This window comes from Cygnus olor, chromosome 23 (assembly GCF_009769625.2).
Source record: "Cygnus olor isolate bCygOlo1 chromosome 23, bCygOlo1.pri.v2, whole genome shotgun sequence".
Lineage (NCBI taxonomy): Eukaryota > Metazoa > Chordata > Aves > Anseriformes > Anatidae > Cygnus > Cygnus olor.
In genome coordinates, this window is record NC_049191.1 from 2,520,419 (window position 1) to 2,536,001 (window position 15,583).

The 15,583-nt window shown below is 61.8% G+C and overlaps 1 protein-coding gene across 1 annotated transcript in view; it reads right to left on the minus strand.

Moving 5' to 3' along the window:
* The window catches only part of COL8A2 (collagen type VIII alpha 2 chain), a 30,094-nt gene that overhangs the window by 5,236 nt on the left and 9,275 nt on the right, over window positions 1-15,583 (minus strand). Inside the window, exon 2 of the mRNA XM_040535020.1 lies at window positions 2,322-2,501. Coding sequence (XP_040390954.1) covers window positions 2,322-2,484 — 163 coding nt within the window. The 5' untranslated portion in view covers window positions 2,485-2,501. The remainder of the gene's footprint in view (window positions 1-2,321; window positions 2,502-15,583) is intronic.

The window sequence follows — 15,583 nt, forward strand, 5'->3', positions numbered from 1 at the left end:
TCCTTCTCACTAGATGGCACCAGCAGACCAGGCAGTGCCTGCAGCCCTGGGGCTGGCTCTGCCCCCCAGGCAGGGGTCCCAGCCCCCCAGGCCAGCCTGGGGCAGCAGCAGGGGGCTGCAGGGGTCCCGGCGGCTCGGGGGGCAGCAGGGGCCCGGCACGGCCCTGTGCCGTCACGGCGAGTCAGCTGAGAGCCCCGAGCAGGGCAGGGGGCCAGCAGGGATTTGCTTTGCCAAGGGGAGGTTAAGCAGAGCTGGGAGCTGGGTGGGATGCGGGAGGCACCGGCATCCCCGGCAGCTTCGTGTGGCCCCCTGCCCGTTTTTCCCCATGGGGTTTTGGAGGGTGAGGGCCACTAGGGTCCTGTTCCTCCATCCTACAGCGGGGCCACCAGCCTCAGCGGGAGCCCCCCGGGTGCTGTCTGCCCTTCTTCGCCCCGTGAGGTTGCTCTGCCCTGCATCAGCCCAGCCTGCATCAGTGCTCGCTGCTCCGCTACAGCCAGCTCAGACGCATAGGAAGTAGGAGGAAAAAAAAAGAAAAAAAGAAGGAAAAGCAGCAGGGAGAAGATATTTGAATCCCGGCCCATCAGCAGCTGAAACGCTGCTCTTTGGTGAGGCTGCGCTGGAAGGTTTTTGTCTCTGGCTGGGATTCAGGGAGCAGCTTTACAACAGCTGGGAAGGGGGCAGGGAGCAGGGGGGGGCTCCGAGCATGCCTCGGCTCCAGGTTTTGCTGTGTGTTTTCTGACATATGTGCTGAGCTGAACTCCTGATAAGCCATTCAGCCCAGCAGTAAATCAGCCACCGGCAGCCAAACCTTCTCCGGTTTCTCCTCCCAGAGCCAAGACTTCAGCTCCCAGGAGGGTCTGGGTCTCAGCGAGCCTTTGGGGGGGGTCCCCGTGACTCTTGCCCGCGCGCAGCAGAGCCGTCGGGCACCCCAGGGACCTGCACCACCCAATGGCACTGCCCATGCCCTGGTGCTGGCTGCAGGAGAGCAGCGGGAGCACCGTGTGGGTGCCAAGGAGAGGGCTCGGTGCCCCCCGTCCGCCCCCTCCTCGATGTGCTGATATCGCCCGGGTGTGACGACAGCCCCGGGCACCTCGGGGAGGTGCTGGGGGCTCCCTTGGCAGAGGAGCCAAGAAGTGCCGGAGATACCTGGCCACACTCAACACCTTTAATTTTACAGAGGCGACGTGTAATTAGCACAAGCTAATAACCCCCAGGTTTGGGGCTGTGATGGACCCTTCTGAGCTTTGGCACCAGGGCACAAAGGGAGCCCCAGGCAGGCTCTGGGGTGCTGCAGGGTGGGCAGGGTGTGCAAGCAGAGTGTGCAGGCAGGGGGTGCAGGCTGGGTGTGCAGGCAGGGTGTGCAGGCTGGGTGTGCAAACAGGGCGTGCAGGCAGGGTGTGTGTGCAGGCAGGGGGTGCAGGCAGGCAGGGCGTGCAAGCAGGCAAGGCGTGCAGACAGGGCATGCAGGCAGGGTGTGAAGGCAAGGCGTGCAGACAGGGCGTGCAAGCAGGGCGTGCAGGCAGGATGTTCAAGCAGGGCGTGCAGGCAGGGCGGCTCGGGGCCGGCGGTTATGAAAGGCTGCAGCTCGGCTGGAAGCGCGGCAGAGGGGCTGGCGGCTCGGAGCAATGACCTCAGCGCCTCTGCCCCTCCGAGCGGCACATGTTGCCTGGTGGGGATTGATTTAACACGTGTGGAGGAGGAAATCACTCTCTCTCACCCTCGTCGTGCTGGGCTGGGTCTCCCAGCTTGGGCCTTGGCCCTCTTTCCTTTCCCAGCTGGTGCAAAACGCAGACAGGGAAAACAGAATAGGTGGAGGAGTGGAAAAAAAGCCTTGTGGGGATGGCTTGGGTTTAACAGCAACGAGAGGGACACAGCGAGTGTCGGGGCTCCCGTGCCCAGGCATGAAACCCAAAGCCACTGGAAAATTTGCAGAAAAGGAGGAAGAGGAGAGCAAAGGGCTGTGGGGCTGCTTCGTGCATGAGCCCCAAGACTATGCACCCCAAGGGATGCGAGCAGGGCAAGAACTGGAAAACCACCCGGCCCCAGCAAGGGCTTTGCTCAGCCTCTCTATGCTGTCACCCCCTGGTCTTATTTCTTTTTCTGGGGGAAAGAGAGCAATCTGCAGGGCAGCACCCGCTGGGACGGTGCCGACCCTGGGGCTCAGGGGTGATGGGGAGCACCCGGCAACTGTGGGATGCTGTGGGATGTTGCAGGATGCTGTGGGATGCTGTGGGATGCTGTGGGATGTTGCAGTCCCCCGGTCTCACAGGAAGCCTCATCCCCCCCCATCCTCCCAGCCCCCCGCCGAGCGCGTCCCTTACCGAGGTACTGCCCTTTGCCTTCCCGAAAGGGGGGTCCCAGGGGCCCCTTCACCATGGGCTGCATGTACTTCACTTGCGCGTAGCCCGCCGCTCCTCCTCCCGCCGCCGAGCGAAGGCCGACCACCACCAGCAGCAGCAGCAGCACCGCGGCGTCCGGCAGCATCCTGGCCTGCGCAGCTCCTGCGGACGAAATGGCAGTGAGGGGGGACCCGAGCCCAATTTCCACCCCTCGTCCCACAAGGCTTAGTGGTGAGCATGCAGCCAGGGCCCTGGGAAAGGTCCTGGGGGAGTGGGGACACCCGAAATTCCCTTTCTCTGCGCCCCTGGAAGCGTTCCCCTTCCCGACACGCACCAGCTGGGGGATGCAGGATAAATGCACGGATCCTGTGCCATAAGCAGAGCCCTGCCTGCCCAGGCAGCTCCTGGCAGCCCCAAACGGCGAGGTCGGAGCCCAAACCTTGCCGCGATCGGGGTCAGCTGCGGTGCTCCATGCACAGAACCAGGAGCTCGCTCAGAGGGCAAAGGACAGGACCCTCAGCTGGGAAAGCCCCGGGGATGGCTGCAGAGCTTGGGAGCAGCAGCCTTGGCCTTAAGAGCCTGTTTATTTAAAATAAACACCCTCTATAAATACACCTCTCCTCTAGCAACATGTTCTGTGCCAGCCCCATGTGCAGAGCTGCAAACAGATTGATTTGCGGAGAACATTTATTTTCAGAAGCTTAAATAACACGTGATGCCAAAGAGCTTTGCTTTTTTTTTTTTTTTTTTTTTTCCCTCCTCCTTGCAATAATTGACCCGTGGTGGTTATTAATGAGAATTAAGCCCTTCGCCTCTCCCTGGTGGGGAGGCGGGGACAGAGCTGCGGCGCGATGGGATTTGGTCAGAATTTCTTGGATCGCTTTTGCTGAAACAGCAGCAAAAAAAAAAAGCTGCAGCGTAGAGGGGAAAAATAAATAAATAAGCTAAAATATAATTAAACCAAATTAAGTAAAGGGAGCCCTGGCGTGGGATTGCTTCCCATGCTGCAAGCACTTGGCAGGTTGGCGGAGGCCTCGTGTGCTGCTGGGGCTGGGGGCATCAGCAGGACCCTGCCGGGGTCCTCAGCAGCGCTGAGCGCGCGCCTCGCCGGCCTTATTGTTTGCGGGGTTTAGAAGAGGAACGCTTATTTTTATGAAGCATTATTTTACAGGGGTCTGTTTAAGGGGGAAAAAAAATCCTGTTTTAAGGGACTGCAGCTGTAAAAATACGGTTTCTGCTAAATAAAAGAGGAGAACAAAATCCTGAATCAGCTATTTATTTGTTTTCCTTACCTGGAATGACCCCTGTGCCTCTGGCTCTGACTCCATCCCTTCCCCTCATTTCCTATCTCTCTTTTCTGCCACTTGGGCTTTGCTCAGACTTGTTCCTCCCCTCAATTCGGGAGCTTTCGCGGGATGCTCCCTGTTGCTCTGAGCAGCCCGCACGGTGGGAGCAGCGCCTTGGCACGGCTCAGCCCAAGTGCCACCGGGTGCCACCGGGGCTGTGGCGACGGGGACAATCCCGACCGGGTGGCTGGGGCAGGAGGAGCTGCAGATGTTGGGACACCCCATAGCCATCAGCAGCATCTGGAGCCAAAGGGAGAAGGGGGACGGGGACGGTGGCCACGGCGATCTGTCTGCTTTGGCTCCGGCTGCGGTCTTGCTGCGCACCGGGTGCTAAATCAAGGCAACCTGCTCCGTGGCTGAGATAAGCGGCCATGGATCACCTCCAAACAGGGCTTAGCTCGCCCGTGCTCTCCTTTAATGCGGCCGGGTGGCTTCACCTGTCCTCCCGAGGGAGCTGCAGGGCTGCAGTCCTGGCCTGGGACCCCGCAGGTGGCTTAAGGCAGGCACTGGCCGCTGGAGTCCCTGCGATAGGTGGCACCCCCGGGCAGTGACTTAATAAACTGGCAATGTCTGGAGTTTTGTCTGATGGATCAAGTGTGCACAGCATGCCTAAGAAGAGGCTCTTTCATTTCTGAGATCTCCTGCGTTAAGTAATTCATCACTCTTAACAGCCCTGTGATGTGTCCATCCTTGAAGACACCGCCGCGAGCTGGCTGGCTCGCCGAGGGGCCAAAAATCCCGCAGGGCCAGCGGTTCAGGAGCAAATCGTCTGTGGCCAGCAGGGATGGCACGGGGGGCTTGTTTTTCCCACCTGGAGAAGGGGAGATGTGCTGGGGGCTCCGCGGGTCCGTGGCACAGCCCCTCCTGCCCCCGAGCACCACGGGATGAGGCCACCATCCCCTGCCCGTCCCCGCGCCATACAGTAGTTGGAGCACAACCTCCCCGGCCAGGAAAAACAAGCCCAGCAGGAGCAGATGGGGCCGGAGAGTTTATAAAGGGGGTGCGTTCAGGGGGCTCAGCCGAGCCGTGCTGTCCCTCCCAAGGGGCTGGCAGTGGGGAGCGGGCTCCAGAGCAGCGGGTGCGCGGCCAGCCCGGCGCGGAGACCCCTGGCACGGCTTCAGAGCGCGCCGCCGCCGCGCTAGCTGTGCAAGTGTCTGCTCCCCTGGCACCGCGCGAGCAGACGTGTTAAAAACCCCTGGCACGCAATGAAAGCACCGGAGGGGAAAAAAAAAAAAAAGAAAAAGAAAAAAAAAATCTCACACTTAGAGCACGAGAAACAAGACAAGAAATGTCACCTTGTTCTCACAGCAGCGCCAGGGCTGGGGGAGCGCAGCCCCCGCCGCGCCAGGAACAGGCTGCGCCTTGTGCTCGCCGAGCAGAGGGCAGGGGCGTGCGGCACGGGGGCCGGATCCGGCAGCGGTGGTGCAATCCCGGCACCTTCTCTGCTTTCACTTCCCGACCCCGTGTCCGAGCCCCCGGCACGGCCCCGCTCGCAGACTGCTGCAGCCATGCACTCCCCTGCGCTCACAGCCGCGGGCTTGTTCGCGCGGCTGCAGCTGATTTATGGCCCCTGCTCTTTCGGTATTAATGATGGGGCTGGCAGGCGGGCGTAGCACCCGCTCGCTTCGACGCTAATTATTTTTTAAGTCAATATATGTGATCCACGGGGGATCCGCGATTGTGGTTGGAGGTCAGTAAAGCGCAGAACTTGTTTAAACCCAGCAGTAAAAACACCGTCAGTGCTGGGCCCGGCTTCAGCCCCAGCCCAAAGCCGCGGCCATGCCAGCCCCGGCCCTGTTCCCGAGCCCCCACTTAGGTTTGTCACCGCCCTGTCCCTGTCACCATCCCATGCACTCCCCATGCACTGGGAGCACTTGGGACAGGGCATGGGCACCCCACTGCAAAATGCAGTGCATGGGGGGACGTCACGAAGAGAAAGCACCGAGAGAGCAGCCGGCGCGCGTGGGTGGGCTGGAGGCGGCGCAGGCTTGGACGCTGCCGTGTCCCATCGAGCCGCTCCATCCTCCGGTCATTTACAATAAAAAATAAAGCAGGGAGGTTTTCCAAGTTCAACACGGGGCTGGACCGACTCCAGCGGGAGGTAGGTGATTTGGTTTGCGCTACACATGCTTTAAAAATAATAATAAAACGAGTCAAAAACGAAAAGTGAGCTATTGAAAGGGAGAGCGAGCACGTTATTTCCGCAGGCCGGGCTGCGAAAGCCAAAGGCATCGCACAGCGGCTCGGCCGAGCAGCGCAGGAGCGCGCGGGGAGAGTCTTGGCACGGGCGAGTCCTTAAATGCATGACACCTGATCCGATCCAAAAGCTGCTGTACGCGCCGCACAGATCCAGAGCCTCGCCCGCCTTCATCAGAGGGAACAAGAAAACATTTTCCTTGTCGAAAAGAAAACACCCCACCCCATCTGCACGCAGCTTCCTGCCACCCTGGGAGTGCCGCGCCTGGCCCCAGCACACAGCTGGCATGGCATGGCACAGCACGGCATGGCACAGCACGGCATGGCATGGCATGGCACAGCATGGCATGACAGGGCACAGCATGGCATGGCACGGCACAGCATGGCATGGCACAGCACGGCACGACATGGCATGGCACAGCACAGCACGGCATGGCACGGCACGGCATGGCGTGGCACAGAAAGGCATGGCATGGCATGGCACAGTGCATCGCCCAGCAGGCTGCGGGCAGCGGCTGTGTCCATCCGTAGCGCTCAGATCCAGGCAGGAGCTGCAGCCAAATTAACCCCGGAGATGGGGGCTCTGCGCTAATTAACCCCCGCTGCGTTAACTACCACAGGGGCAGGCTGGGGCCAGGCACTCAGGCAGCCGGCACCCGTGGAGCTCGGGACGCCCGCGGCCGGGCTGGGGAGCAGGAGGGGAGCGGGGCTGGCGCTGGCGCGGCTGCGACGGGGGCGGCTGCTGCGGCGGGAGGAGTTTGAGGGCTGAACAACACGAGGCTGTAGGAAGCCAGACTCCGCTCGCTGCGCCGGCCATAAAACAGCTGGTTTGCACACAGCTGCTAAAAAGATTTCTGCAAACCCCAAGCTGGGTACTTCTCCCTGTCTTGACTCGCCTCCCGACACGCCTGAGCCATGTGCGGCGTGCGGAGAGCGGCGAGCGTGTGGGGAGCACGCCCTGCCCCCGGCGGCGATGTCCTGGGGGTGCCAGGCTGATTTCTGGGACACGGCGGGGACGCACGTGGTGCACGCTGCTCCAGCACATGCTGCTCGCTGTGCACGCCGCCCGGTGCCCGTGGTTCATCCTGCCTGGAGCCGGGGTGCTGCTGATGGGGTCGGTGCCGCCTCTTGATCCCGCAGCCACTGGGTCAGGGATCAGCTAAGGCAGATTAAGGCCCCTCGGCGTGTGCGTGCCGCAGCACAGCGAGGCGTGAGCCTGCCGCAGGTCACAGCTCAGGGCTTAATCCCTCACCTCCAGCTGTCAAAACTCCTCCGCTGAGCGCAGCGGAGCCCCGGGCTGATCGCTGCTGACGCGCACGACGAAGCCATCCCCGGGGAACAGCTCCTCGCACCCCCCGCCTCGGCGGCACCGCAGCACTTGGAGACGTGGGCAGAGAGCCCCACATCTGCTCTGTCATGGGCACGGGTCAGCACGGAAAAGCAGGGCCCCAACCTGCCGAAATTCGGTGTTTCTGCTCCTACAAGGCTCTTCACAAATGGCCTTTGTGCGATCGCCGCGGGCACGGCACACACCGGTGGCTGAGGTTTCCCGACCAGCCCAGCCTGGAAGCAGCACCCGCAGCCCCAGGACGGATCCAGGCAGCACGAGCAGGGTGTTTGTCAGTGCTGCGGCCCTTCCGCAGGTCTCACCGCACCAGGAGCCCGCTCAGCAGTGCTCAGCCAACCCCTGCGCCCTGACCTGCTGTAATTAAGCAGTAATTAACAGCAGCATGCTCGGGCTGCTCTGCAGCCGGGCGTGGAGCCGCACGCTCTGCTGGAGGCTCGGCCCGGCTCAACGCACCCCTGGGTGCTGCAGACGGGGTTTCAGCCCTGATGGGGCTGCTCCAGCCCCCGCGGGACCTGACGGGCACGTTCCCCCGCAGCCAGCCCCGCGGAGGGCTCCTGCTCCCCGAGCTTCCCGCTCCCGTCCTCCCCCTCCGAGCTGCAGCCCCACCGAAATACCAGACTGCGCGCAGCATTAATAGCAGGGTTGCCTGCCAGGTGCATAGTTTGACCAGTCGGATCACACATGCCAAACCACAGGTATTTTATGAGACGTTTCCTGTTATGAAGACATTTTTGTGGGGATTCTTTTTTTCCTTCCCCTCTTCTTCCCCTCTCCTCCTCCTCCTCCTCCTCCTCCCGGGGGGACAGTGCCCTTCCCAAAAAAAACGAAAGGACGGTGCGGAGCGAGCCAAGCACCGGGGCATGTGGTGAGGTCGGTGATGCCAGGGCGTGGTGTCCCTGCCTTGTGCCATGCAGCACCTGCATGGACACCGTGGGATGGTGGCAGCTGCAGAACCCAGCCCTCTGCAAGGCGTTGCAGTGTTTGTGCAGGGTCCACAGGGACCAGCACCGCTGTGTCCTCGCAGGTCCCGCACAGAAGCAGGGTTTCAAACCCGACGGGTGTTTTGCAAAGAAATCCGCCAAGCCCGGAGGGCCCCGCAGACAGCGATTCCCATGGCAGGGAGTTTGCAGGCAAGCGGCCACAAGCCGCAGACATTGAAACCGGCCTCGTGTCGGGGTCACCGGCTTGGTAACGAGCTGTGGTCCCGGCTGGAGCCTTTGGGTGCGCAGCCTGCACTGCCCCATCCCACACAGGGACACCGCACAGGGATCTGCAAAGGTTGGGGAGCTGCTGCCCGGCCCCACCGAGCAGCGTGGGGTCTTCAGGGACATTTCATTATTTGTTGCAGGTCCCTGTCCCTTGTGAGTGTGCTGAGAAGAGCGGAGTTAGGGCAGCACCACACCAAAGGCGCACACAGCCGTGCCCCCGTGCAGAATTAGCCCCGTGCCTCTCCAAATCCCATACACCTGCTGCGTCCCGCGCATCCCCAGGGGGAGGTTTCTGTGTCTGGATGTGCCAAGGTCTCAGGCATTGCCCGTGGTGGGAACCCAAAGCTGCCGGGCGTTTTGGGGCCGGCAGCTGGTAGGAAGAGCCGCGGCCGCTCAGCCGGGCCCCGGCCAAAGCCGCAGCCCAGCCACGGCGGCTGAGTGCTGGTTGGAGCGAGTGCACCGCGGGGCAAGGCGGCTTGGCGCTCTTCCCTCCTCCTCCAGAGGGCTTTATTCCTCTGTGTGTTTTATAAATAAAAGCGATCGCATTTGCCCGGTCTCGTCAGGACGAGCTGTGTTGGTTTGTGGGACAGCGAGTGTCCCAGAAGTCACACCGAGGATGCGCTTGAAGGCTTTATGCCTGGGACGTAGGAGCAGGGTGCTCAGGGCAGCCCCACGATGGGGGATGACGGAGAATTATCCACGGTGGGAGCGTGGCCACAGCCAGGCATCTCCTCCCATCCTTCCGAGCTGCACCCACGGCAAGCGAAGCATCGTCAGCCACCTCCTCGGCACCCAGCGACCCATCACCGGGGCAAAATTTGGGGCTGGGGGTGGAGGGGGTCGGGGCTGCCCAGCTGCTGCCAAGAGCTGGGGGCATTGGGGCTGCTCCAGGGACAGCAGCTGGGGGCAGAGCCGAGATGGGGGGAGAAGGCGGGCTGGGCGCACAGCCCCTCATTCCTTGCTGCATTAGGATCTAAGCAGCAAACGGCTGCTCCACAGGATGACCCTTGTGACCGAGTCCAGGAGCTTCTCCTTGCCCGGATCCAAACTCCGTTGGGACAACAACCTCCCTTCATCACCCCCGAGTTCACAAAAACCTCCTCAGTGGCTCCGGTTTGCAGCACGGAGCCGTCAGCCACAGCACCCATAGCCCAGGATGGATGCGCACTGCCCATCGCCAGCCTCGTGCCATGGCAAGGATGGAGCCGGGGCACCCGGAGCCGAGGCTGCTCCTCCTCGTGCCCCGCGGCTCCGGTGCCACTGGTGGGCTCCTCGTGGTCCCGACACGGTCCCGGCATCCCCACTCCATTGTTTTTCCAGGCTCAGCACCACCGCGCTCCTCGTCCGTGTTCTGGTGCTCTCCTGGCCGCCCAGATACGACAGCAAATTTGTGAGCTGCTGTGAAAACTTATTCTCGGGTGTGAAATGCCAAAGTACATAATCCTAGCCTCCCAGCTCTCTGACAGCGAGGCTGGCTGCCTGGGATGGGAAACTGTGTTTCAGTGTTTATCCTAACAGTCGTTTTATTTTAATGTCACGGGTTTGAAATCCCGTCTCCCTGCTTTTGCTGGGCCCTTTGATCCCCGTTTCCTCTCCTTTTCTACCCAACCGGGCGATTTCCCCTCCTGCATTCATGCCGGGCTGCTAGAGGTGGTGGGGACCCGATGGCACCCAAAAAACCTGGGGCAGTGCCACCAGTGTCGGGGCCACCGACCCCGCCTGGGGTCTGGGGGTCCAGCGGGGTCGCCCCATGCCCAGGGAGCTGCGGTGCCCCCCGTGGGGTCCCTCTGCCACCATCCCGAGTGCCCGAGCCCCCGGTCCCACTGCTGCTGTGCCACTTCTGGGGTGAGCACGGGGAAAATCTTGTTTGTGCTCCTCTAATATCTGCCTTCTGTTTTGCATTTGCCGTTTCTTCAAAGATACGGTGCGGCCTCTGCCAAGATTCCTGAGGAGATATCCTCAGCAATGCAGACCACGCTCCCCACCAAATTCAAAGAAAACAAATGTCAGGCCAAGGATTGATATGAAATAGTTTAAAAATGAGAAAAAGCTGCCTCAGAGCTAGGTTTACATTAAAATAAATTTCAGGACTGGGAGCCTCGGCGGCGTTTCTGCTCGGCAGCAGGGTGGAGGGCGGGGGGCAGTGGGGAGGGATTGGGTTACCTGCCAGGGAGGTGCCGTGGCCCTGCCCAGCCCCTCCAGCAGCCGCCAAACCTGGGCACCCCGGGGTCCCGGTCCCACAGCCCACAGTCCCCTTTCACCTCTTGGGGCACCGCACCCATCCTTTCCCCACCGCACCCATCATCTCCCCGCACGCAGCACCCAGCAAATTCCCCTGGTGGGGTGCTCGGTAGCCCCCCCGTGTGATCACCCATCCTATGCCTGGGGTCTCCCCACTGCAGGGTCTCAGGTGTGGTGGCAGCGGGGCTGGGGACATGGTGTGGGTGGCGGGCATGGTGCTGGGGGGGACAGGAGGTGCTGGGGAGGACGGGAGGTGTTGTGGGGACAGGAGGTGCTGGGGGGGGACAGGCAGCGTGGAGGCTGCACCCCTCCACACCGTGGGGCCCCTCGCCTGGTCCTGCCCTCGCTTTGCCCTATAAGGATGACTGACAAGCCCAGCCTTCGCTCGGGGATTTCACGGGTTTAAAGCATGTGACTTTTCCGCATTCTGTCAATTAACTCATTTAAAAAAAAAAAAAAAAAAAAAGCGTGTGGCTCCCTCTGCCCGGACCCAAACACCCCCGTCTTCCCCTGCCAACACAGCTCGAGCCCTTGGCACCCCGCGCCCCCTGGGGCTCCCCCTCCCCACCATCCCCGTCCCCTGCTGCACTCGGGTGCCCGAAGCCCCGCTGCTGAGCCCCGTGCTTTGCTCCATGCCCCTACACGGGGCTCAGCACCAAAACGCCCGCCCCGGTTTCCCCTCTTGCCCCCTCCACGTCCCGGCGGCGCGGGGAAGTCTGTGCCGGCCGCACTTCAAACGCGCTCACGCCCCGGCGAGGGGATCGGGTGCGCGACGCTCAGACATTAGCTTAGTTTATGTTATTTAATTTAATTTAATTTATGTGAGCCGATGTGAGATCCCAGAAAGCCCGAGGTGTTCAGTGGAAACTCTGACAAGCCGCTACCATAAACCACGCTCCCGTCGCCCGGCCAGCGCTGGCTCCGGCGCTCCCGGCTTGTATTTCAGATTTTCCCCATAATGACCGTTTCGGCGGGGGATGGAGGCGATCTGGATCCTTTACACCTTGGAGCAGCTCAGGACCTCTTAGCAGAGCTGGATGCAGCGCCCCACGAGCCTGCAGCACCGGAGGAAGCAGCCCCCGGATTCCCGAGGGGCTCAGCTCCGTGCCCAGGGGGATGCGGCCCCGCAGCACGTGCGCGGCCGTAGGGACGGAAGCGGGCTGTGTTAAAACCAGGCCGATCCTTCCCAGAACCCCGTTTGGAAAAAATTCCTCCAGCGCTGTCACAAGATGTTTCAACACCACTGAATCAGCTGTTTTGATTTTTCAATTTGAATTTTTTTTTTCCTTTTTTTTTCTTTTTTTTAGTAGTTCCCACATTTCTTTTGTCTCGGAGCTGAAAGCCTCGCAGGGAATTCCAGCCACTCTGCTTCTCTGGAGATGGCTCCAAACCTCCCGGCCCCCTCTGAACCCCGTGGCAGGGGCAGCCGAGCCCCGTGCCCGCTGTCCTCACCCTGCTCCCGGGGTGTGCAGAGGGGGATGAGGGGCCCCGGGTCGCCCAGAACCCCGAGGTGCAGGGGAGCTCTCGACACCCCCCAGCCCCAACCCATCGCAGCTTTGCAGCTCCACCCCTGGGACAAGGGTTGTCTGTCTGTCTGTCTGTCTGCCCCATCTATATTTGCTATAAACAAAGAGCTTCAAACCCCGAGTAACGCTAATCTGCAGCTAGCCAAAGCCACAATCTCATTACCGGGCTCCTAATTTCCAGTGCAATCCAATATCTGGTCTAATCTTCTTTAAAGGCTTCCAGATCCCGAAGCCTCCCTCTGCCCGTGCCTGGCCGGACCGGAGGGGGGAGCAGGGCCCACCCCGGTCCTTCCCCTGATATTTCTCCTTCCCCCAGACGTTGCCACCAGCTGAGCTGTCCCAGATACATGGCGGGTCCCAAATACACCGGGGTGGCCGCACCGATGATGATGGGAACGACCATCCTGGGGGAAAACAGACACTTCTGGACCCCACTCGGGGAAGGTGGCCCGTAGGAGCAGTGGACGCAGCATCAGAAGTGGGTTTGGGAGAACTGCTGTGAGGCTGGCGACCTGGGTGAGTTTAAAGGTTTGGTAGCATCAGAGCCAGCCCCGTGTCCCGGCAAGGCGGGGAGCTCTTGACTCGGGCGGGCTTTATTACCGCTGACCCTTTGCCAAGCCAAATGACGGACCCGGAGCTCAAGCACCAGCAGCGAAGAAGACGCAGAATGTTTTCTTGGTGGGACTTATTTATTTCTGTAAGCGACGCCAGCCCTCAGACAGACGAGCAACCAGGGCTGGCTCCGCTTCCCAGTGCCCTTTTGCTCCCCGGCTCCTCCCGATGTGCAGCCAGCACCCGCAGCAACCCCATTGTGAGCCCCCCTTGTGCCCCCGGCAGGAGGAGAAGCCAAAACCCGCCGGGCATCGCGGCCCCCGCAGGCACCCCGCTCTTCACCTCTTTCCCACGTGTCCGTATCCCGCTTTTGACGAAAGCAAACAAAACCCCGCTGAAGCGATCTTTTTTAAGGGCAGATTTTGCATGAAAAAGCACAAGGGCTCGCGGCGGCGGCGCTGGGCCCTGCCCTGTGGCACGGGGGCCTGGGACAGCTCTGCCCCTTGGCCCCCGTCCTGGCAGCACCACGGGGAGAAATCGGGGAGCGCCTCGCCGGGGCCATGGGGGGGGGGGGGGGGCGTGCCGGCCAGCCACGCCGGGTGCAGAGCCCGGGCCGAGGGACGCATTTATTACAAAACCTTTTGTTTGGGCTTCAAGCTGGAAAAACATTCGGCTCCTATTTTCCATGCACGGCTCCCCTCCGGGCTGTGTCATGCGGGAGCCTCCCTCTGCCCACGCTCAGCACCCGCTTCCCAAGCCCCGCGGCGGCTCCGAGCCAGCGCCGGTGCCCGGGCAGCATCCAGCCGGAGCGGGCAGCGCGGCCGGGGAGCCTGCTCCGGCCTCCGCACTGGGGCAGCTGCTGGTTCCCATTGCAAACCAGTTTGGCAGCAAGATGGAGCCGCACGGCGGGGGTTGAGGCCGGGGGCTCCAGCCTCGCTGTCCCTGCGCTGCCTCTGCTCCTGCCCTGCACGGGGGGAGTGGAGCTGAGGCCATGCGAGGATGCTCTCTGCGGCACAGCCGTTGGCACAGCTCACCGGGACACCACTCACGCTGTCCCTGTGGGGACATGGAGGGATGCTGAGGGGCCGTGGAGGCAGCCGGGCACCGTGCCTGCCCGGGGGCTGACCTTGGACCAGGAGCTTTGCAAGGCTCGGAAATCACACGGGAGCCCAGAGCGGGGCACATCCGTCACCAGACGCTCCGTCCCGAGGGTGGGCAGCGCATGAATCTCGGTCTCTGTTACTCAATTGTGCCGTGCAAAAGCCCAAGCACGCAGGGGTTCCCGCAAGCTCCCAGGAAAGCCACCATGCACAGATCCCGAGCACTGCCAGGAATCCCAAAATAACCCTGCAATGCAAAAAAGCTGCCCAGGTGCCAGGCAGGAGCATGGGCACGCACGTGGCTCATCCCCATGCATGCACAACTGCACCCTGTGGGGCCATTTGCGCCCCGTGCACCCCTCAGGAGAAGCCCCGGGCATTTTCCTGTTTCTGTCTTCGAGGAAAGGGGAAATGTTTGAGCCCCCAGCTCAAGCATGCCGCGCTCTGGAGAGCTCTGGGTTTCTGCTGTTGCTGCTGCACTGCTGTGCTTCGCCTAGGATTTATGGGCCTTCATATGTGGCAACGAGACATGGGGAAAAAATTAAATCAACCTATTCATCCTATTTTTCTAGAGGACAATTATAAAAAAAAAAAAAAAGAAAAAAAAAAAGGAGGAAAAAAAAGAACAGAAACCCTTCGATTTTAAACCCAAAAGCTATTGTGCGGGGAGCAGCGCGGGGAAAGGCTCCTGCAGCTGCACCGGGGGCCGGGCGATGCCCACGGCTTTCCAAGCTCAGCACCCTCATGCCCCAAATCTCTGCACCCAGAGGCTGGTGGGACCACGATGGGGCCGGGCAGCACCAGCTTTGCTGCTGATGGAGAAATAACTGGAATTAGCAAGGCTTGCCTGAAACGGCAGGGAAGCCTGGGGGGATGCGGGGCTGCTGCGGTGCTGAATGGGCTTGGCTGTGCCTTGGCACCCCGCGAGCCTCCTGGTTTCCCAACAGGAGCTCCCCGCTGCACAAGGCCAGCCTCCCGTGCCCTCGGATGATCCCTTCCAGGCCAGAGCTGCGGGGAAAATCTGAGGCAGGGGAAGTGCCTGCAGGCGGTGAGCCCCTGGGTGGCACCCGGTGCCTGCTCCCAGAGCATCGTCCTCGCTGGGGACAGGGACAGCCAGCCCCAGCGCCAGCCGGGGACATCCCAGTGGCAGGCTGGTGACGCAGGGGATGCCTCCAAGCCAGCCGAGGCAGCTCTTCCCCGTGCTTCCCAGCATCACGGAGGGAAGCGCAGAGCTGGTGCAAGGCGGGCGCAGGAGGGACGGAGGCAGCATCCGGGGCCAGCCCTGCCTCCACACCCAGACCCGGGGCTGCTTCTGCGAACAGCCCGGCCACGCGAGCCTTGGCGGGGCCGCGAGGCTATTTCGGGAACTTTCAGCACCACCCAGAGAGGTGTCCGATGCTTTTATTTATAAACCCGCTGGCTCCTGCCCAGCTACAAGCAGCTCTCTTGCAGGAAAAAGCCCAGCGGAGCCAAGACAAACAGAGCCAGCAGCATCCCTGCACGGCAGGAGGCGATGCCGGCCGGGCCAAGGATGCTCCAGACAAAATGCCCGGCCCTGGGGGCCCGAGAAAGCAGCTCGGAGGTGCCCGTGCCCAGCTCGGGGTGCTGCAGGACCAGTCCCCGTCCACAGCCCAGACAGCGGTGCCGTGGCTCCAGCGCTCCCCACGCACGTCACTGATGGAGATGCGCGCGGTCAAGACGCAAACCCTGCGGGTCCTGCCGAGAGG